The sequence below is a fragment of the Pteropus vampyrus genome, unplaced genomic scaffold, assembly GCF_000151845.1.
Source record: "Pteropus vampyrus isolate Shadow unplaced genomic scaffold, Pvam_2.0 Scaffold227, whole genome shotgun sequence".
NCBI lineage: Eukaryota > Metazoa > Chordata > Mammalia > Chiroptera > Pteropodidae > Pteropus > Pteropus vampyrus.
Window position 1 is genome coordinate 173,642 of NW_011889008.1, and position 21,462 is coordinate 195,103.

At 62.9% G+C, this 21,462-nt stretch overlaps 2 protein-coding genes across 12 annotated transcripts in view; one reads left to right on the forward strand and one right to left on the reverse strand.

Annotated features, from left to right (window-relative positions):
• Window positions 1-5,396, forward strand: part of B3GNTL1 (UDP-GlcNAc:betaGal beta-1,3-N-acetylglucosaminyltransferase like 1) — a 68,337-nt gene extending 62,941 nt beyond the window's left edge. For 7 of the 9 annotated variants that reach the window (XM_023538638.1, XM_023538634.1, XM_011373638.2 and 4 more), the window contains 2 exons: window positions 3,383-3,483; window positions 4,154-5,396. In XM_023538638.1, coding sequence (XP_023394406.1) covers window positions 3,383-3,463 — 81 coding nt within the window. In that variant the 3' untranslated portion in view covers window positions 3,464-3,483; window positions 4,154-5,396. The remainder of the gene's footprint in view (window positions 1-3,382; window positions 3,484-4,153) is intronic. The other 2 variants (XM_023538635.1, XM_023538636.1) reach the window with 2 other exon arrangements.
• Window positions 5,397-6,113: 717 nt separating this feature from the next.
• The window catches only part of TBCD (tubulin folding cofactor D), a 126,904-nt gene continuing 111,555 nt past the window's right edge, over window positions 6,114-21,462 (reverse strand). For all 3 annotated transcript variants that reach the window (XM_011373644.2, XM_023538632.1, XM_023538633.1), the window contains 13 exons: window positions 21,326-21,444; window positions 20,391-20,482; window positions 19,691-19,831; window positions 16,879-16,962; window positions 16,288-16,455; window positions 16,081-16,219; window positions 14,435-14,556; window positions 12,788-12,865; window positions 11,337-11,426; window positions 10,898-10,985; window positions 10,580-10,689; window positions 9,521-9,605; window positions 6,114-6,364 (listed from right to left, as the gene is read on the reverse strand). In XM_011373644.2, the coding sequence (XP_011371946.1) occupies window positions 6,350-6,364; window positions 9,521-9,605; window positions 10,580-10,689; window positions 10,898-10,985; window positions 11,337-11,426; window positions 12,788-12,865; window positions 14,435-14,556; window positions 16,081-16,219; window positions 16,288-16,455; window positions 16,879-16,962; window positions 19,691-19,831; window positions 20,391-20,482; window positions 21,326-21,444 (1,331 nt within the window). In that variant the 3' untranslated portion in view covers window positions 6,114-6,349. The remainder of the gene's footprint in view (window positions 6,365-9,520; window positions 9,606-10,579; window positions 10,690-10,897; window positions 10,986-11,336; window positions 11,427-12,787; window positions 12,866-14,434; window positions 14,557-16,080; window positions 16,220-16,287; window positions 16,456-16,878; window positions 16,963-19,690; window positions 19,832-20,390; window positions 20,483-21,325; window positions 21,445-21,462) is intronic.

Here is a 21,462-nt window from a genome sequence, read left to right on the forward strand (position 1 = left end):
TGGGGTGAGGGACGGGCCAGGAGCCCACTGGTGTCCCCAAACCTGCGTGGCCTATGCAAGGGGACAGGGCTGGGGTGAGATGTCCTCACCAAAGCCACCACCAGTCAATGCACGGGCCATGCTGATTTAGGGACCTGCCCCCAAGTCCTGCACCAACCCTGGAACCAGCTCAGGGACCTGGTCAGGTCACATGTCGGTTCTGGATGGCCTGCCTTCTGGGTCCTGACCGTCCTCACAGGGTCTCAGTCCTCTCTCCAAAGCAAGGACGGTTGAGGGGGGAGCTCCGTCAGCAGCCGACTGTGGAGTGGTGGTTCGTGTCCCCTGCATAAGTGGGGGCGTGTGTCTCCTTTCTTACAATTGGTTGAAGAAGGCTCTTGGTGGCCGTTTGTCCAATGTGTGTCTCCCCGGGAGACAGGAAGCGGGCGGCTCTGGCCAGGGGTGGCCGCTGTCACTGTCCCCTGCTTCTGCTGTCGACGGGAAGGGCTCTGTGAGGAGGGGCTCTGGGGAATTCGTGCGCCTCGTCTGCAAACACCTGCGTCCCAGTCGATGGATGTTTAGACATTACAGTCCAGTTGCTGACCAATCGCCTTCAGGCCATTCTCTGCTGTTTAGATAATGCCGCATCTCACGTACATGTGATTTGTCCAGACGGCTGCACAAGTGGCTGCTGGTCAGAGCCAGTTACTTTTTGATCCCACTGTCCTGGAGGCTGTCCACTTTGTGTTCCCAGCAGGGACCCGTCTCCAGCAGTGACACCGAATCCACCCCTTTGCAGGTCGCAGGTGAAAAGCAGCAGGTCAGGTCTGTGCTGGGGGCGGGAGGGCCCTCGCGCTTAGAGTAAACCGGCCTTTTGGTAAACCGGCCTTTTCATCAGCCCCTTTTCTACTGGCCCATCAGTATCTTTCTTCATGGAATAAGAACAAACCTATGTCCGTGATACATGTTGCAAATTTTGTCATTTGACTAAATTGATATTTTGCAATTTAGAGACAATCAAAAATTTTTTTCATAGCTTTAGGGGTTTTATCTATATTCTAAGAGTGATTGCTCATGGTGAGATTTTTAAAAACTTTTTCCAAGTCTGCTTCTTGGACTTGTATTTTTTTCATTACACCTTTGATACAACTGGAATTTTGTTACAAAAATTAAAGTAGGAATCCACACTTTCCTTTCTGTTTGGATACTCAGCTGTCCCAACGTCCTTCGCCCTTCGGTGAGCAGTCTGTTTCTTTCCCGCAGTGACGTGCTGTCTTCGCTTGCTGGCTATGAGCAGGCATGTGTCCCCTGGACACTTGGTCTCTTCCCACTGACCTGCCCACTCAAAAACCAGCACCATGTACTGCAGTTTTGCGACGTTTACTGCTCAGTAAGGCTTGTCTGTCTTCGTTGTTTTCAGAAACTTTCTCACATTTTTCTTCTTTGAAAAACTTGTTCATCTTGAACTCTTAACATATTTAGGAAATAACTGCTTTCGTCGATAAAGTTTTATTAGAGCAGATGGCGTCGTGACCACAAACCCAGAAATATTTACCATCTGGCCTTTGAAGAAAAGCTCTGCAAACGTCACTTTCTGCACGTGCCACACGAGCTCACACGGGCTGCCGTCCAGGGCGAGGAGATCTAGCCCGGGCAGCAGCCACCCAGCACTGTCCTCAGTGTGGTGACACGTATGCACTCAAAACCATACGGTTTAACCCCACCTCCTCTGTAACCCCTGTGAATGCGATCTTGTGTCCTCTAGGGGCTGGTCTCCATGTCATGACTGTGAAGCCGGCTATCCGTTCTGGTTGGCATTTTGGCGTTGAGCCGTGACTGTCACACTAGCTTGGCCTTTGGGAGCCGGGTCCCAGGCTCTACCGTGACATCCTGATGCCTGCCTCCCCTCTCTCTGGGAGTGGCTGTGTCCTCACTAGATGACAGCCAGCAAAGAGGCTGGGCTGGGGCCACGCCCAGAGGCAGGGTGGGTCCTAGGCGGCACAGGCTCACCCCTGGATGGTCGGAGTTGGTCCCCGTTTGGGGACACGGTGCACTCTGTGCTTTGACACGCGTCTGAGTACCGACCAGCCGAGAGCCTTCCTGTGTCACCAGGTGTGGGTTTCCTCATCTGTGGGACCTCTGTGTGGCGAGTGTACGTCCCACTGTCGGAGTTACGGGTCCGTCTGGCCTTCCCCTCCCTCGGTGGGCCCCGTCAGTTCATAGAAGCATCTGACTGTAATGGAGTCTGACGACGACAGGCCTGCCTTCCCGCTGGCCCCTGTGCAAGCCCCAGGCCGCCAGCCGTCATTAGTGATCTCTGGGCCAGACTCGGGGCTCGAGCCCAGGAGTGTTTGCCGTGAAACCTCAGGAGCAGGGAGAAGGGGGCGAGGAGGGACAGGAGGCAGAGGGCAGCATGTAGGGACTTCAGGTGTTTTCCAGGTGGAGTGGTTTCATTTCAACACTCGGTACAACACCCAGTAGTCAGGGCGGTGAGACAAGTGATGGCCCAGGCCAAGGGCGTGTGCGGCCGGCCGACTTCCGCGTCGGGCCCAAGGACAGACGGACACCCAAGGGGGACGAACATGGTGGCCAGGCAGCACTGGGACCTCCGCGAGGGCCAAGGATGCGCCTGGCATGCCGGCTGCCTCTGGGAGCCAAGCTGCCGAGGCAGTGGGGCCGGGGTGGCAGGCCCTGGGGTGAGGGACGGGCCAGGAGCCCACTGGTGTCCCCAAACCTGCGTAGCCTATGCAAGGGGACAGGGCTGGGGTGAGATGTCCTCACCAAAGCCACCACCAGTCAATGCACGGGCCATGCTGATTTAGGGACCTGCCCCCAAGTCCTGCACCAACCCTGGAACCAGCTCAGGGACCTGGTCAGGTCACATGTCGGTTCTGGATGGCCTGCCTCCTGGGTCCTGACCGTCCTCACAGGGTCTCAGTCCTCTCTCCAAAGCAAGGACGGTTGAGGGGGGAGCTCCGTCAGCAGCCGACTGTGGAGTGGTGGTTCGTGTCCCCTGCATAAGTGGGGGCGGGGCCTGCCAGGGCTCCAAGGCCAGTCAGGAGGGGACCTGGATCTGCCCCGTTTACAAAGGGGCCAGCAGAGGGGACTGTCCAGAATCTCATCTCCTTCCTCAAGCCCCCGTGGTGGGTCAGCTGCCTTCTACTGGGAGGAGCTGGGCCAGGCTGAGCGAGGACACCTCAGAGGACCCATCTGCACCCCCCCATCAGTGACCAACAGGACATGGTTGCTAACTGCCTGCAGTTTCCTTTTCTGGCCTTGTCTCCTTCCAGGACCGCCCCCCCTGCCACCCCCCGTCTTAGCAGTGGAGCAGTCCACAGTGGACACTTGACAGGTGGCCAGGGGGCCTCAGGCTGGGATTGAGGTGGACCTGCCCTTCTTCCCGCAGGACCTCACAGGGGGTGCATTCGAGGACAACCTGCAGTCTCTGAACCTGCGGGAGGGCCGGGACTTCCTGCACTTCAGCTGACGGCCAGCGGCCATGCCCAGGTACGCGCGGCCCCCTGGGACGTGGGACCGTCCTGCGGTGACGGGAGTGAGGACCCGTAGGGAAGACAGCTCCTTGGGCCCCTGGGAACGTGCAGGTGGGGGTGGCGCCGGCGCCCAGAGGCAGCGCACTGCGTCCTGTGTGTGGCCAGCCCTGTGGCTGGCGGGTGCGCTAGTGTGTTCTTGCTGGGGTGACGTTCACACTGTGCACTGTGGCCCACGCTGACCCACGCATGTAGCATGCACACGCCACACAGGCTGAGACCCAGGTTGGCTCCTTTGCCCTCGTGTGTCACCCACCCCATCCTCTGCTCCACGAGCTGGCGTCGGGCTGGCTCAGTGCCCCCCGGAGGTGGCCTGCACCACGTCCAGTGCTGTGGGCTACGCGTCCATCTTGGGTCACAAGACCATGCAAAGTGGGGTGGAGGCTGTGAGCCCAGCTTGTGGGGCAGGGGCTCGGGCAGCAGAGGACGGCCTCGCAGTGCGCAGGGGCTCGTGTGCTGGCCAGGCCGTGGGGGTCTGAGCAGCAGCCCCGCGTTCTCGGCCCTTCGTGCCGCTGTCTGCTTCTGCACCTGGGGACCGCTGCCTCTCAGCAGACAGGGACACTCACATCACAGCGGTCAGGCACTCTGCTGCCCCTCGACTCGGCCTCCATGTCCCTGTCACTCTTCAGGTCATTTCTGCAGGTCTTCCAGGCCCTCTTCAGCTGTGTCCACGTGGTGGTTCACACCATTCAGCACTTTCCCCGACTCTTGGCCACTTCCACAGGTGAGCGCCTGTCAAGTCTTCGTGGACCTGACTCTGCTGCTTGTGGCCGGTGACGCCCGTTTCCGTGAAGTCCGTCCCTTCCATCCTCTGTGGGAACCGGCTGCGCCCCTCCCCTGGCTGGCGCTCCTTCCGCCTGCTGTGCGGACGCTGGTCGGTGGCCAGTTTCCCCGGCGTGCACAGGAGGGTCTGCGGACGACGTGGCAGTGCATGTCCCTGGGGGCCTTCTCCCCACGTGACACAGAAGTGCCCTGCCCACCCTTTGTGGGCCTGGTCCCCACTCACCTGGTGCTGCAGGTGGGTACCGTGCCCACCGCTGCCACCCAACCAGCCCAGTGGGACTGCGTGTGCACGTGGCCCACCAGCAGAGCTCGCTCCTCCCCGCCGTGTCCGCCCCGCCGCACGTCCCAGAACCACCCAGAGGCCCCATCCCAGAACCACCCAGAGGCCACCTGCGTCCTCGTGCTTCCTGGCACTCAGGTCACTGCGGTGGCACATGTGCCTGCCTGCTGTCTGCTGCTGGCGACAGTGTACATCACAAGCACGTGGGGCCCCCTCCAAACCATCAGCAACACTCGGGTGGACCCAGCAACCACAGCTGCACGAAGTGGGTGCTCGCAGGCACTGCTTTGACCAGTGGGGTGACCAGCGGGGGTCTGATGTGGCTGAGGCGAGCAGAGGCTGCTGGACACTGTCTGCTGACCAATGGATCGACTGTTTTCCTTGAGCTGCAGAGTCAGAACAGCACTGAAATGAACTGTCACGACACAGTGTCATCGGCAGGTCTGCTGTTTCCATGTTTCAAAAGGCCGTTTCTCTGGAATCGTTTATTAATCACACTAAAAACGGTTCATTCTATTTCTCCTCAGAAGGTGCTTGAGTGGTTTTCTGCAGACAAGGTCCAGATGCTGCTCTGCAGGCTGTCCCCTCCCCGACCTGCTGTGTGTCCCTGTACCTGGTGGGCATGAGAGTGGAACCTTGTAGTATGGCCTCACGTGGTCTGAGGCTGGTCACCTAGGACCCCGCACTGAGTGACATCTGCCAGTCGAGAGGTCTGGCTGACCTTCCGTCTGAAATAGAAAACTCCCTGCATGTTTTCAGGCTTAAATGAAATAAAAGTGAAGAAGCCATGCAGTTAAAGCCTCACAAAACACACGAAAAGCTGTCTCTTTCGGGGGGTTAAAGTTGTTTGCCACCAGGTCCAGCACATCCAGTGGCTCGGCCCAAGCAGGAAAGATCAACTAGTGGAGGCAGCAGCAAAGTGCACGTGTCCTGCACGCACAACCCGAGGGCAGGACATGGCTGGCCAGGCACACCGTCAGTCCAGGGCTCCTGGTCCCCAGACAGCATGCCGACGCCGTCCCCTCGGATGAATGCCCCGCTGGCATTCCACACGCGCCTGGCCACAGCTCTCCGGCACGCAGACCCACAAATGTGGGGACGGCTTTCTCTGCTCTAGACCCACGCGGGCAGTGCGTGAGACATGCGTGAGAGCCACACGCTGGCCAGGAACAGGCACCACCGAGGCGCGGTGGCTTCCCTGCCCTCGAAGCCTCTGACATTTTAACGTAAGTCTAAGAGCACATCACTGGCCGGGCCATGCTGACCAAGGCCTGTAGTGGACACTGTCTCCACAACAGCACAGTACACGGGAGGCTGCAGACGGCCCATCCCAGGCCTCATCCCCACCCCAGGCCACCCCCCGACCCAGTATGGGCAGGCAGCGGCAGAGCAGCAGGGAACCCATGACCCCCCTGGCCTCCAGCCTACTCCCCGCACAAGGCTGTCCCCTGCTGTCCCGGGGCAGCTGGCCCCACCAGTCACCCTCACTCCAGACGGTGTCAGACACAGACACACACACAGACACAGACTGCTCAGCACATGACTTTATAAGGCATGGGCCTGCATTTGACTGGATAAGAAAGCACCTCATCGCCCCAGATCACTAGAGTGCAGGACACGTGTGGGGAAAAAGCCGTATCCACGGTGACAAGCGCCGAGTCTCTCAGCATACGTCCTGGCCAAGGCTACGCCCAGGGTTTCGGTGCTGACCGCCGTTGGCTGCTCCTCCCCGCTGGGCAGGGCTCAGCTCCTAGGATTGGCCTCAGCAGGCAGCAGGCTGCAGAGGACACATGACAGAGTCAAGCCAGGTGGCCCCATCTCCTACAGGACACGTCCCAGGGGCCCTGTGCTAACACAGTCTACACAGCGCTTCAGTTGGAGGTTCTGTAGTGGTCTAACTTCACCCGTCCGTGTGCACGTTTCCTCGTAAAAACGCAAAAGCGTGTTCACGTGGGGAGCTGACGCTGCATTTGGCCCTGACACAAGAAACAGGGTGGTCACGTGCTCAGGCAGCCATCTCCGCCCCTCACAGTGTCACCGGGGGTGCTGAACAGATCAGCACCTGCCCTGCACCTGGAGGAGCATCTACAAGGTAGACCCCGGAACAGCACCAGGAGGGGAATGGAAAGTCCCTCAGAAGTCACCGCTGGTGCCCACAGGAGAGGACTCACGGGTGAGCAGGGCACAGAGGAGGGCTGGTGGGAGGCAGGCCAAGAACGAACACAAGTCCCCCGGCCAGCGGCTCTGTGCCCGGCCCTCGGGGACGTAGGTCACAGGGCCCCACAGCTGAGCACGGGGAAGACGGCACCTCAGAAACCAGAGCAGCAGGGAGATGGCGGCAAGGGCTTGGCGGGCTGCGCAGTGACACAGGACACCTTGAATCAATCCAAATGCAGACAGGTGAGGAAGGGGACGAGCGGTAGAGTCAGAAAAGAACAGGAAAATGGGTAGGAGCCTGGATGACCCCACGTCACATGAAACGTGAGTGGACACTCCAGTGAAAGGTCGTTAAACTGGACAGACAGGGATCAGACCTAAGCAGTCGTTGACGAGGCCCGTGCGAACACGACCCCACAGCAGCTGACGGCGATAGGAAAACACGGACCACGTGGACACAAGCAAGGGCCCAGGGTGGCCACGCCACCAACACAAGACGTCGGCACAAAGCACAAATGCAGACAAAGCCCAGTGTTGCAAGTGAGGGCCACCCGCCAGGACGGCGTCAGGCACCCAGTGACAGAGATCCAGGGCATCACAGAAGGTGAGGACGAGAACAGGACAGAGGAGTGTGGCCTGGTAGGAAAAGGCTGTGCTCAAGGTCTCATCACAGCTGAGGTCACCCCCGCACCTGGGGGGCAGATGCAGCCAAGTACGAACTGGCCTGAGAGCAAGGGACTGGGCACTGCATCCTGAGGGCACTCACTCTGGGGAGGGAGGGGAGGGGACAGTCACCACCAGGCCGTCTCCAGCACAGAGACCTCCTCTCCCCTCCAGCTGGACTACAGGGAGCGAGTGGCTCAGAGCTCCACGAGGTGGCCAGGGAAGGAAGCAGCGCTGACCGAGCCACATAAGACCCAGGCCCACCGGGGGTCAGTTCACAGGATGCCCCCCCACCAACAGCGCTCCGGCATCATGACCGGGGTCCAGCTGCAAGACACATTCCAAAGAGGATGACGCAAGGACCTCAAGACACAAAGACAAGGGTGCAGGAGAACACACGGGTCCCCAGAATCAGGGACCAGGACAGAGGTCAAAGGTCTGGAAACTGCAGCTGCAAATACTGAACAGAGCGGCTCCCAGACAAACACAAAGCTTCACACACGTGGGACTGGATGCCAAGTGGACCCGAGCAAATACAGACGGCCCGTGTCAGCTGAACTGGAAACCCTAAGAAAGGACGGAAGGAAGGGCTCAAGACTGGACGCTGGCAGAGATGACAATGCCTTTGCTAGGCTCCCAAGACCAGACACAGCCCAGGAAAAGGTCGGTGAGCACGGACATGGGCCAGCGGAGACTCCGCAGGTCGAAACGCAGAGAGGAAAGGAGAGGACAGGCGAGGACTTGAGATGACCACACAAAGGTGGGCCACGTGTCTCCCCACGAGGCGGGAAGCACTCAGCATCCCTGAACAGCTGGGCGAGGCGGCACATTCACGGTCAGACACGTCACTTCTCACCAGTGACCTCCAGGTGCACCAAGCAGCCTTAGCCAAGTGCCTGGCGCTTCACTGTGCAAGTGACGAGCCAACGCCACAGGTGTTACGGGGACCCACAGGGCCACGGAGAGTCAAGACAACCTCGAAGAAAGTGAAACCAGCGAACCAGGACAGCTCAGTGTCGTGACCCGTCCTGAGATCCACACTTGTCTCTAGGACACGTGACCCACTCCTGTCACCGATGGACAAGGGACCCACAGGGCATGGAGACTCCCGAGGGCCGCCGTGTGGGCGCTGCGCTGACTTAGGACAGTGGTGATGGCACTGCCAGAGTGGACCAGCCAGCTGTGCGTGTGGAGAACACGCCCGCTGACCCCTCAGACCCTGAGAGCCCAATGCCGGGTGGGCTGCGCAGCTCTTGGGCAAGGGGGGGACCACAGAGAACCCTGGCGTCGCCAAGCGTCTCAAACGCAGTCCACAGGACAATGGGGGAGGGCAGGGCTGGACGGTGGGGCTGCCGCCTGGGCCGGAAGCCATCTGAGCCTACAGCGTGTGCACACCACCACCGAGGACATCCACGTGGCACCAATGGCCTGGAAACACAGAGAATGCAACCCATCATGTCCAGCATGACCCTGGGAATGCACATGGCCAGCCCCTCTGTGCGGACGCGCCTCCCTGGAGTCCAGGCTCGTGTGGCGGCCCCACGGCAGAGCTGGTGTGGGCTGCGTGGGTGCGCAATGACCAGCACCCACTCTGCAGGGGACTTCTTCCTCCACAAAGCTCAGCCTCTGCAGGGCTGGAGTTCAAAGCCGGCCTCTCCAGTGTGAGGGGACAGCCCGTGGGGACAAGGACGAGAATGTGGGGGCGAGGCAGAGGATCTGCTTGGTCCCCAGCAATCACAGTGCATGCTGCTGTGACCGCCACCTGGGCTGCTGCAGAACCCACGGGCTGAGCCCGACCGTCCGCTAAGTGCACAGGGGACTTGGGTCTCCTGCTGACCGCCCGGGACAGGGAGCGGGCCCCGCGGTCACGACGCACGCACCGTCGATGAGGCGGCTCCGTGGGCAGACACCAGCAGCCCCAGGAGGCCCTGTGTGCTGACGGTCCCCAGGTGCACATGTGTCCAAGGAAGTGGCCGTGGGGACACTCAGAAGCAGCAGACTGGGCACGAGGGGTCTGTTCACCCGCACTAGGGAACGCACGTCAGAGCTGGGTCAATGCTGGCACCTCCGACCGCCACAGTGGCGATGGCCCCAGGTGTCCCCGTGCACTTACCTTGGGGACCAGCTGGGGTCTGGGCACTCCCAGGAGGTCGCATAGGCGGTTCCTCTGGCTTCTCACAAGCGGGAGCTCCGCATCCCTGGGGAAGGGGTGTGAGTGGCGTCAGGCCCAAGGAAGTCTGCAACTGCTACAGCGGCCGGGACCCCGAACCCGCAGTGGCCCCGGCATGTGTGGGAACCTCAAGGCACCAGGCCCCCCAGCTCAGGTGGGGCTCTGCCCAGGGCTTTGCGCCTGCCCTTCCTGCACTGCAGGGGCTCAGCCCCAGGCCCAGGGGCCGAGAGGGGCGCGGAGGGGCGGGGACCACCTGCTCAGGTGCACGGGCTGACTCTCAGCACGTGGGCTGCTTTATAAATTTTTATTTTAAATGTGTTTATTGTGTTTACTGACGATAAAAGTTGAATTTAGCAACACCATGCAGAAATACTGGGGCTTTTTCTCGTGTAATAAACAGCATTTTCAAATTCTCTTAAGTTTTTCTTTTTAAACAGAGAGGAATGAAGTTACGAGGAACGAGGCCCAAACATGGAGCGGGAAAGGTGGACCAGGAGCCCTGGGCACAGGGGGCTCGGGCCCCTCCTCGTTCACGGTCCTTTCTCAGCCGAACGTGTCAGAACCTGATGCAGCGCGTGCCCCTGCACCACTGTGAGGTGACAACCCAACAGGAAGTGTGTCCTGCGTCAGCTACTGGTTCGCTCAAGGAAAAGCCAGTCTCATTTCAGCCCTGGCCCATGTGGGTCGGGAGGACCCACCTCCGCACAGAGACGATAGCGTCCCAGGGGCACCCCCACCCCCAGGCCAGGCTGCCCCGCGCCTCTGCAGGGAGGGAGTGACCTATGCTCTAGGACAGGGACACGCAGGTGACGAGGGAGGCTCCACTCCAACCACCACTGCCCCGGGTGACCCCAGTGCTGAGGTGGGGCCAGCTGGCAGCCTCACCTTCCTCTCCCCCCTGGGGGCTTGGGGAACTGTGGGGACAGGAGGGGGAACAGCGACAGGCTTGGGACGCCCCTGTCCCCCGCGGACCTGCACGGAGAACAGGAAGGGCCCACTCACCAGGCCGTGCCGCCGAGCACAGCCACGACCTCGTCCAGGACGTCGGCATCCACGGCGTCGCTGTACGTGAGCACCATCTCGTACAGCTGGCTCGCTGTGGTCTTGCGGACCTGGACCGGACAGTGTTGATGGGCAGCAGAGGAGCCCCCGCCCCCACTCAGATCCAGGGTCCACTCTGCGGCCCCCACCCAAGCACCAGGACAGCCAGCACCGGCGTCCGGACCCGGGCACCAGCACGTCATGTTGGGGAACCCCGGGCGGGCTGCTGGCCACACTGGTGTCCCTGCCTGCACGCCGGGAGCCCTGGGTGGCACTCACCACAGGGAATGGGTGGCAGAGCAGCAGGAGCAGCTGCAGCAGCACCTTCTTCCGCACGCCGCCCGGGAACTGCACCATCTCACAGAACCTGCGGGGCCGGTGGGCGTCAGTGGGCCCCGGCCACTGGCCAGCACCATGGCAACCCTGGGTTCAGCGTCCACGCCCACTGCCAACTGAAGCGTCCAGACCACTCGCCCAGCTGTCCCGATTGCCAGTGTCGGGAGCTGGGCAGCTTCAGGGGACGCTCGCCCGTGAGACATGCCCTCCCTGCAGACCAGGACACAGGAGCCCTCGATGGCCAGTGGCTTATCCACGATCGGTCTCCACTAACACCAGGACACACGACCGTTCGCGGCCTCGGTGAGGTCACACTAACGCTGCGTCTGGCAGCCCCACCGGCCGTCCCGCCCGGCGTTCTCAGTGGTTATTTGGGACTCACACAGCCACGCTGGACCGCAGCTTCTGGACGTCCTTGGACTTCCTGATCTCCTCCTTACAGAGCGCGAGCAGCCGCACGCAGAAGGGGTGGCTGCAAGAGAAGCGTGGGGTGCTGGCGTGAGCTTCCAGGGGCAGCTCGTGCCTGCAGCTTGAAACCTGATGACCAGAAGGCCACGTCCCTCAGGGATGCCGTGCCAGATCACCTGGACGGGTTCCTCGACAGGCGTAGCAGGGGACAGACCCAGCTTTCCACCAGCCCTCGGGGCCCCGCAGGGCAGGGGGCACCCCCACTGCATACCCCGGTGGCTGGCCCCCATCACGCAGCAGCAAGTGCCTGGCCTAGTGTGTGCTGTGACTCCACCAGGCTCCACGCAGGATCAAAGGAGGGTCAGGGAGTGGAGGGTCAGGGAGTCGAGGGACCGGCACACACGTCCCGCCCCCTGCCCCCGACTCTGCACTCAGAGGCTGAGCAGCCAGTCAGCTGAGCATAAGGCCAAGGCAGCAAGGCCAGCGACATGGACACACTCCTCATCTGTGGTGCCACGACCACAGGCTCCACTGACCCTGCCCCAGGCCAGTTCTGGACGCAGCATGGGCTGAGACACGTCAGCCCAAGCGACGCTGTGCCCCTCTTCCCTCGGGTGAACCTGGATATTGGGGGGCGGGGCTAAATTCATCTCGCTGGAACCCTGGGCAGAGACACAGGACAGACTCCCCACCACGGACGGAAGCGACGACTACACTGGTCACTGCCATTTCAAGGTCTGACAGCAACTCCCTTGACCAAAAATGGTCCTGTGGCCATTCTCCTGTTGTCTTGGGATAAAAGGGACTTCAGACCTCTCACCTCGCTGTCACCTCTGTCCCCGAGGTCCCGCCCCACCCCTGCTGCCCCGTCACTCAGTGGTCTGTGTGTGAGACTCCGCCCCCCACCCCTCCCTGAGCTTGGCTCTTTCCAGCTTCACCCCACAACTCACTGAAACGCCTGTCAGAAACCAAGTGACCATCATGTCACTCCCCTTGCACTGTGTGACTGCTCGGCACGTAGCACGGATGGCACCACTGTGACGCGCTCCCAACTCAGCCCGCTTCCTGTGGCTGTGCTGTCCCTCTGCTCCCTGTCGTCCTGGCAATGGGTCCCTCCCAGTCTACCTCCCTTCCCCGGTTACCTGTCTGCTGCCCCGTCCACAACTGGTCCAGCCGCCAGGCCCCGTCCCCTGCTCTACCTCTCATCTGCACAGCTGGTGCCACAGATGGACTCCCCCGAACTGGACCCTCCTGCCCCGCTACCGCCCAGCCCCAGCCTCATGGGGGCCTTCACTGTGCATGACCCTGAACACTGGAAGAGGCCCCCCGATTCTGCCCTGGGTCTAATCAGGGTCTCCTGACGAGGCCAGTGCCAAGTTAAGCGGCAAAAGCAGCGAACGCAGCGAACGCAGCGAACGCACTCACTCGTCCTCTGTGGTGAGGATGGCAAAGCAGCCATTAGCCAGCATCTGGTCCAGCGTCTTCAGCAGTGGCACGGACACCCTGCGGGCAGAGGATATGCTGTGAGACCCAGGTGCCGCCACATGGGAGGGAGGGAGGACCGGGACGCGTGGAGCGGGGAAAGCCACATCGTGATGACGTCGAGTCCCCGAGATGGCCCAGTCACGGCCACGGGGGAGAACTGTAGAGAATGGGGAGCCCGTTGCCAGTCACACAGAAACACAAAGGACCAAGAAAGGCCACAAGCGCCACGGGAGGGAAGAGCCGGAAGGGGACACGGCCCCACTTCCAACATGACAGTGAACAGGTCAGAGCGGACGAGTTCCAGCAAGTTCACACGGCCGCAGCCTCTGACAGGTGTGCGGGCAACTCCGGGGCTGGAGCGACTGATGGGGGCAGGCGAGGGCGGGGGGGGCAGAATGACCAGCATGGCGACAGCTTGCTCCACGACATGCGAGAAAACCCAGAAGTGAGCAGCAAGGAGGGAGTGAACATCAGGCAAAAACATCCAGACAGGTCGGTGCACAGGACGCCCCGACAGCCGGTGAGCCCCGAGAAGGTGCCTGCACCCCAGTCAGGGCGGAAATGCACAGAAAGCCACAGCACGTCGCCATACCCCGTGGGAACGGCAACGGTGACAGGGCTGACCCGGCAGGGACTGCAGGCTGGGTGCGGACATGGGCGCCTGAGCCACGCAGATGGTGTCGGCAGAAACGTAAGTAGTGCGACCACCGTGGACGACAGTTGGCAGTTTTTGAAATCTTAAATACTCGCCCACCACAGGGCCGAGCCAGTGCACCCCTGGCAGCCACCCCGGAGGAGGACGAGCGACGTCCACGCAGCCTGGACGCGAACGCCTGTCAGGGCTCCATTCGTAGCGGCCTCAGCTGGGAACAGCCCGGTGCCCTCACGGGCGAGCAGAGCCCGTGGCACGACCCGCAGCACAGCGCTCGGCGGCACAGGCGGTGACTCCGTCAGCACGCGGACCCCAGGACCAGACCCGAGCAGGGGCCCCGGCGCAAGCCACTGGACCAGGTGGCAGAGCGGGAGCACCGCAATCGCCCAAGGCAGGGCGTGGCGGGGTCAGGGGGTCCGGGAACGAGGGGTGCGATGGGCTCATCTTCACTGTGCTGACAGCAGCCTGCCCTGCGTGTCACGGCACGTCACCCGCGCCTCCCTGGGAATGGCCACGGCCTGAGCCTCCGCTCGCCTGGAGCCGTGTGTGTGCTTCCCACGGCCACGGCTACCGAGGGCCTCAAGTGGGACCTGCGGACGCTGTTGTCCCGCTGCCTGGAGCCCGCCGAGAACTGAATCGACAACGACCCTCGGGGCTGCAGCAAACGTCCCTGCTCTGAGCCCGGGGCCTGGGGTCCGCGCTCTGCCCTCAGGGACGAGCAGCGACGCTGCAGGCCAGCTCGCCCAGCGCTCACCCGAGATCGGGTCGAGTGCGATGTGTCGGGGAGCCCCACCTCGGGGGGCACCACGGGCATGCTGCCACCGTCACCTTTCCTTCTGACGTGCACAGCCCCCTCGCCCTGTCTCAGTCTGTGTCCTCGCCTGTGCCCGCCCCGCCCCGAGGCCCTGGGGCTGAGCACCAGAACCACTGCTGACCTGTCATTGAGAAGGTTGTCCTCGAAGACCCGCAGGAGGGTGCCACCAAAGTCCTCCAGGGCCCGTGGGTCCTCCTGAATGCCCCGCACGTGAGCAAACAGGCTCTGTGTAGAGTGCCGGACCTGTGAGAGAGACGTCCTTGTGGCACGGAGCTGCCACCTGTCCCGATGGAGACTGAGCCACGGCATGGGGGTCTACGGCGCCCAGCCAGGCTGCGCACACGGGGGGCACCATGCACGCGCCTGGCAGGGAGGCACAAACGTGCACGGCGACCTCAGCAGACACGGCCGACAGCGTCCACTGGAAGTAGGACAATACCGGACCCTGGCGTCGTGAGCAGACGCTCTGAAGCCCTCTCACTCCACGCTTGAGCAGACCGGGGCACCTGGGCTCAGGCCCTCCCACAGACACCGCACGAGCAACAGAAGGGAGGGACGCACAGCCAGGCCTGGAGACCCTGCCATGCATGACCTGCATGGGGGCAGCTAGAGCTGCGAGCTGCAAGCATCCAGGGTCACCCTGAGGCTGGACGCCAGCCCCGTGAGCTGGCAGGGAGAGAGGTGGCATCTGAGACACCGGCTCCGTCGAGCCCTGTGGCCAGGGAACTGACCAGCTGCTGCAGGAGCCAGAGCAAAGCAGGAGCAGCCGCCCTCGGGGGACCGAGCCCAGTCACGGAGCCACTGGGCAGGTTGCGAGAGGGTCACAAAAGCATCAGTGCAGTTTCAGACCTGCCTCCTGCTGCAGACGCCAGACTTACAAGACACAGGACCCAGAGAACACCATGCGCTAATCCCCAAAGGAAAAACACAGAGACGAGCACTCGGTGAAAAAGCAGGAGAAACAGATTTCAGGACGCCTGATAACGAAAATGTAACCACGAAACCAAATCCCCAGTGGGGGAGGGACAAGTGGCAGATATGACGGAGCTGCAGAGAGCACGGTTCCTGGAAAGGGGTCTGAGAAGCGGGTGGGCCGGAATGTGGCCGGAATGTGGACAAAAGCAGGGACAGGTGAGAGACACGCGGGATGGGGGCCGAGAACCCAGAGGCCACGGAGCCAGAAACAGAGCCCCCGGCTGGACTCGTCAGAGCAGATGTGGGACACTGAAGACGGTGAGAGGCACGGCCAGGTGTCGGGGGTGAAGACACGGGTGGGCGGCTCCACGTGGTCGGGTCCCGGTAAGAGCAAGCGGTGACAGCAGGTGACCAAGCAGCAGAGGGAGATGACAAGAAACACAAACGAAAGGCAGGCAGAGCGCATGGCAGAGAAAAGGCCCCCGAGAAAGGCGCGAAGCGGCAGCTGGCAGGGGCGTCAGGCGGGGCGCGAGGGGCGGCCGAGGCGGGCGGGACGCAGGTGCGGCACGACGCTGGGCTCTGCGTGTTTCTGAACTTTCTGAGCTCCCACGTTCACGGGCGGGGCTGGCCCCGGCCCCACTTCCTCCGATTCCTCCGAGATGAAACTGACGAGGAAGGCGGCAGTGTGTGGGGCACGCGGCCCACCCTAGGCTCCCAGCTGGGAAGCGCCAGGCGCCACCTGTGCCCAGTAGATCATCCACATCATCCGCTGCCAGGCAGACGCCCACCCAACACGGCCTTTGTCCAGAAAACGCCGAGGGCCCGGGAGGAGGCGGGCGGGCACTCGCTCACCGTGGACTCCGTCAGGCCACCCACGGACACGACCAGCCCCAGCAGCACGTGGTAGCGGAAGGAGGGCAGCGCCAGCAGCCGGGTGATGCGGGGGAAGGCCTGGGCCGGCGCGTTCCAGTTCACAGACGCCACCTCGGACCTGCAAGACAGCCACAGCTGGAGGGAGCCTGCCGCCCGGCCGGGAACCATCCGACAGACCCCCAGTACCTGGGAAAGAGCTTCTCCAGGTCGCCCCGGTGCGGCACGTGGGGGACGATGGGGCCGGTGGGGCCGGCGGCGTGCAGCAGTGTCAGGAACACTTGAGTGGCGTGCGCACGGTACCGGTCGATCTTCTCGCTCGCCTGCTGGGCCAGGCAGCACATGACCCACTCGCAGCTGCAAAGCCAGAGCACACAGCGTTAGCATGGCTGCACCTGAGGGCACCTCGGCGTGCACACAGCCACGAGCCATGAGGACCCCCAGCACACTGACCTGGCACCCAGAAGCCTGGACATGAGGGCGGGAGACCGCAGTGAGCACAGACTGGGCCCAGGGACTGAGGAGGCAGAGAGCAGGGTGACGACAGACGGGGGAATAGGGGGGAGGGGGAGAAGCACGGGCGGGGGCTCCGCAGAGACCTCGGGGGACTGACAGGAGCCCACGGCTCCCAGGGGGAGGAAGCAGAGAAGCGGGCCTGTCCGTGCCCCAACGGCTGTCCTCCCACTGGCCTGTGCCCCACGGGAGCCCTGGGCTGCGGTCAGGAGGCAGGGAGGGGACAGACCCTCTTCACGCACAGGGGGCCGGGGCAAGAACACTCACATGGGAGCCTCGATCAGCTCCGGCTGCTCCCTCCCCAACAGAAGCGTCACGTCCATCAGAGTGGTCATGGCGGCCTCGCGGACCCTGCGGGGACAAGGAGGGCCTGAGGGGACCGCCTCTCAGTGACAGGTGACCGTCAGCCATGCGGAAAGGGCAAGTTTCAGAGACTGAACTGCGTGCTTCGGGGGGAACCTGTTTGTGATACAGCACGGGCAAGTGACGGCCTTTCCCTGGCAGTGTTTTCTCATGACATGTCGGACGAGGACGCAGGCTTAACACCCGGAAGCCAGGTCCCAGACACATCGCCCGCAGGGACAGCCCTGCCCTCCCATGGATGTCTAGCCCCCGGGTCCTGCTCCTCACGGGTGGACACACACAGCACAGCACCCACCACAGCTGCCAGGTGCTTCCCAGCCAGGGCCACTGTCCACTCTGAGCAACCTGTCACAGTCACCCACGGAAAGGCACGACCTCGCACGACGCGCAAAGCTGAGGTCACACTACGGCTCAGCTCCGGGGTGAAAGTGGAACGATGCACAGCCAGGCGGGACTCACTGGGCAGCAGGGACCACGGACGCCACAGCCCCGTGTCGCCGGGGCCAGCAGGGACACCCACAGCTGGAGCAACCACCCTCCCGCCAAGGAGTGCCCGCCGCACACAGGAGCCGCACCTGAGTGTGGGGACAGGGGCACGAGCCTGCGGCTGACGCGAGTGGGAGGGGCTCAGACGCCAGGGTGTGGCCGCCAGCCAGCTGCTGCTGCGGACACAAGACTGGAGGCCACAGAGCGAGGGAGGACAGAGTGGCCCCCGTGGACCCTGCCTCTGTGGGCGCAGTACCCGCAGGGAGAGGCTGGGGGTCCCTCCCTGCACGATGCTCAAGCTCCGAATCCCAGAAGCTGGCAGCTGGGAGGGGGCTCGTGCAGGAGGAGCGACAGTTGGGCTAAGGGCTGGCCTGACCCTAGCCCTAAGGGCACATGGTGACCTGCCACACCAAACGGGCCTGACACCTGTGTGAGAAAACATCCCAAAGCCCCCAGTTGTGAACTCATAATTTCTAGATTTAGTTAAAACGAAAATACTATAAAAAATAAGACCAAATGCTAAAATAAACGCTAAAGAATAAAAGCAAAAGGTACAAAAAACAATGAAGAACACGAGAACCTTCTACGGAGAATGAAAATCTCTGGAAAGGCTCCTACACCGCCACACCGAGACCCGCCCTCTGCACCTGAGGGTCCCAGGATGGGGCTCTGACCGGCACGTGGACACCTGTCAGCAAGGTGCACAGTGCCACCGGAGCCCGGGGCGCCTTCCTCCCCGCTTCACAAGCTCGACGGCAGCCACGGCAGCAGCTGAGACCGCAGTGAACCCTGCCACCCTCCCGTCTCAAACTGAGGTGGCGTCTGGGACAACCGGGGCCCCGAGAGCGGAGGAGCCTCTCGTCGCACAGGAGCGCGGCTGGCTCCACAACGAGGCAGGATGGGGCCACGGCCCTGCGCCCAGACATGGCCCGCTGTGACCGAAGAGCCCCTGGCCCCGGAGGAGACGGGCCTGCGAGTGCGCGCAGCCTCCCGCATCGCACAGACTGCGGAAGCACGCACGGCCCCTGCAGGGTGGCCAGCGAGCCCCGGAGCGGCCTGTCCGGGGAGATGGGGCCGCAGAGCTATGCTGTCCTCAGGCCGGGGTGCCCCAAGTGCCCCATGCCACTGCTGCTGGGATGACCTGAGGTTCCTAGCTGACAGATGAGCCCTGCCTGCATCCACCCAAGGTCACGAGGCGCATGTGGGCCGAGCCCCAGACGCCAGACGAGCAGGGAAAGGGACACAACCAGTGCGGCGAGGGGGACACTCCTGACGGAAGAGAACAAGGTGGACAGGCCAGCAGACGCAGCGAAGGAGCGAAGACCCGACTGGAACCCTCCCCACGAAACCGTGAAGGCAGAGGCCCCCCGGACGACACGGCGCCAGGCCAGGGCACCATGGAGCCTGAGCTGCGCTGCCCGCACCCACCGGGGAGCCGCAGGTGCCCAGAGCAGGCTGTCCGTGCAGATGCAGGTCCCCGACGAGGTGACGGGAAGATGTGTGGAACGAAGCAAACGATGGCCGGAACTAGCTACACACGGAACGACGAGCTCCCGCACACCTCACCCCACTGGGCTCTGACGAAACCTCGCTCGCTTCCGTCACCAGAGAGGGACCGTCCGCACACCACGGCAGCCCCGCCACACGCCGTGCTTTACGCAGTTAATGCGTCTCCGAGAGGGAGCGCCAGGGACAACCGCCGAGAGCCGGGTGCTTCTGACACAAGCTGGAGGGGCCTCCCGGGCCCTCCCACCAGCGGCCACGGGGTGCTCCTGGTGGCAGGTGGGGGCCTCCTGAACAGCAAGGCTGCGGAGAGCAGCCCACACCCCTCCACTAACAGCCGTCCTGTGGGGGTCCCCGGGGAACCAGTCAGCTCAAGCCCTTCTCCCAGACTGAAATCTGTGGCCTGTGGCTGGACTCTGCAGGGCCCCCCGTACCCCTCACCCCCCCAGCGGCTGGGGGCCTTGGCACTACGTGGCCGAGCCGGGACCAGGACAGGAAGGCAGGGCCGGGACGCCATGAAGCACGTTTCCTTCGGTAAAGACTGAAACGTGCACACGCGATACCCTGGCCCACAGGACATGCTGCTCTCCCGAGAGTGAAGGGACCAGGAAGGACAGCGATGGGAGGGGGCCCGGGCTAAAGCGATGCTGAACGTGGGGCCACAGGCAGCGAAGGGTGCGCCGCCTCCGACCTGGGGGCACCGAGACGCGGAGGGAGCCGGCCTCACCACGCGCCCACGTCCCCACGGCTGTCGGTGGTGTAGTCGCCCAGGCAGCCCAGCAGCGTGCAGTAGATCTGCGGGACGTTGGCTCTGCACACGACCTCGTCCGGGGTGCCCTCCGCGCTCACACCGACGGTCTGGCAAACCCTGGAATTGAAAGTGCAAACAGCTCACGACCAGTCCCGTCCGAATGGCCCCCGCGTCCCCACATGCGTCCTTCCTGACGGACACGCACGGGACCCTCAGCCGCAGTGCGGTCCCAGCGTGCCTCCCGGTGACAGGCTGAGCACGTTTTCTCGTGTCTACCGCTCGAAAGACACGAGTCCCTGCAGCTCTTTGCCCTGGCGAGACGGGGACGGTGACAGTGCACAGGAAGGCTCGTGGGCTCCGGTGCGCTCTCGGGGAGAGAGAAAAAAAGGGCGTCCAACGTGCGCGTTGTGACAAGGACAGTGGCCACCTCACACGTCCCTTCCTCCTCCCCCGCCCCGGTCCAGCTCCCCACAGAGAAGTGACGACATGGCTGGCCCACAGGCGCCAAGTCTGGGAGGAACCGCTAATGAGCCCCTAGGGCCAGGTGTGTCTTCTCAGAAGGAACTAGAGTAAAGGGCTGCCTCTCAGCAGACGAGCCACCCGACCCGCGAACACCCCGGCCTCAGGGTTGGGAGGCTGGAGAGCGCAGTGAATGGGGGGACATGGGCGGACTCACCTGGAGATGGCCTTCAAGGCGTCCCTCCTGGACTCAGCAAAGCTCACGTCCTCAGGGGAAATTTGGGTGACAGCTCCTAAGCCTGTTAGGACCTGGAAAGCCACGGCGGTCATCAGCGGCCCATCGGCCAAGATGACTGTATTGTCCACGCGGTGGAGCTTTGGCTCAGTGTCCAGGCGGGAAGGGTACTCGCAGGGGGTGCGGGCTCCATCACTTCATCCTGGATGAGGCCTGCACCCCAGAGCCACCTAGCCATTCCCACGAGGCTGACGATGAGCCTGCGCCCCCTCTGCTCGCGCTTGCACGGGGAGCTGGTGGCAGAGGATGCGTCTTCAGCCTCCACAGTACAAACAGCAGGGTCTGGGCAGGCAGCCCATCACACGCGGGCTCTGCAGTGCGCATGGCCACTCCAAGTCCCGTCCAGGGCAGAGCTCTGCCCTGCCCTGTCCTAGGCCACCACCCCGTGAAGAGTGAGGTACCCCGTGGAGCAAGAAACTGACGGGTCACCTGTCCTCCCGAGGTGGCCACCCTCAGGCTGTGACAGAAACGCAGTGCAAGACACCCGCCCTGGAGACAAAGGGCAGGGCCCACGGAGGTGGGCTCTGTGACACTCTCTTGGGGGTCAGACGTGCTGCCCAGAGGACCCCTGGGTGGGACATCGGGGCACAGCCCCTGCAGCAGAACCAGCGTCCTCACCAGCAGGACAAGGGGACGGTCTCCAAGTCCAACAAAAAGTCCCTTGCTACGACCGGGATGCCACCCCCCCATGTCTGCACCCATCCTCCCACACAAGGCCCCCAGGACCTTGGCCACATGCCCCGCTGTTCCCTTCCCCCGACCCCCGCGGCCACGAGCAGGTTTCCAGGGACCCCTCCCGACCACGAACGCGGGCTCGCCCGGCTCCCGCCCGCGCCCGAGTTCCCAGGCCGCCTCACCTGCCGCAGCACACCTTTCAGCAGGGGGCGGGGCAGGGCGCCCAGGGCCAGTGAGAAGCCACAGCGTGTCATCTCCTCTGGGCTCTGGAGCTCTGCGAGACACTGCCACACCAGGCCGCCTGACAAGAAGCAGGGAC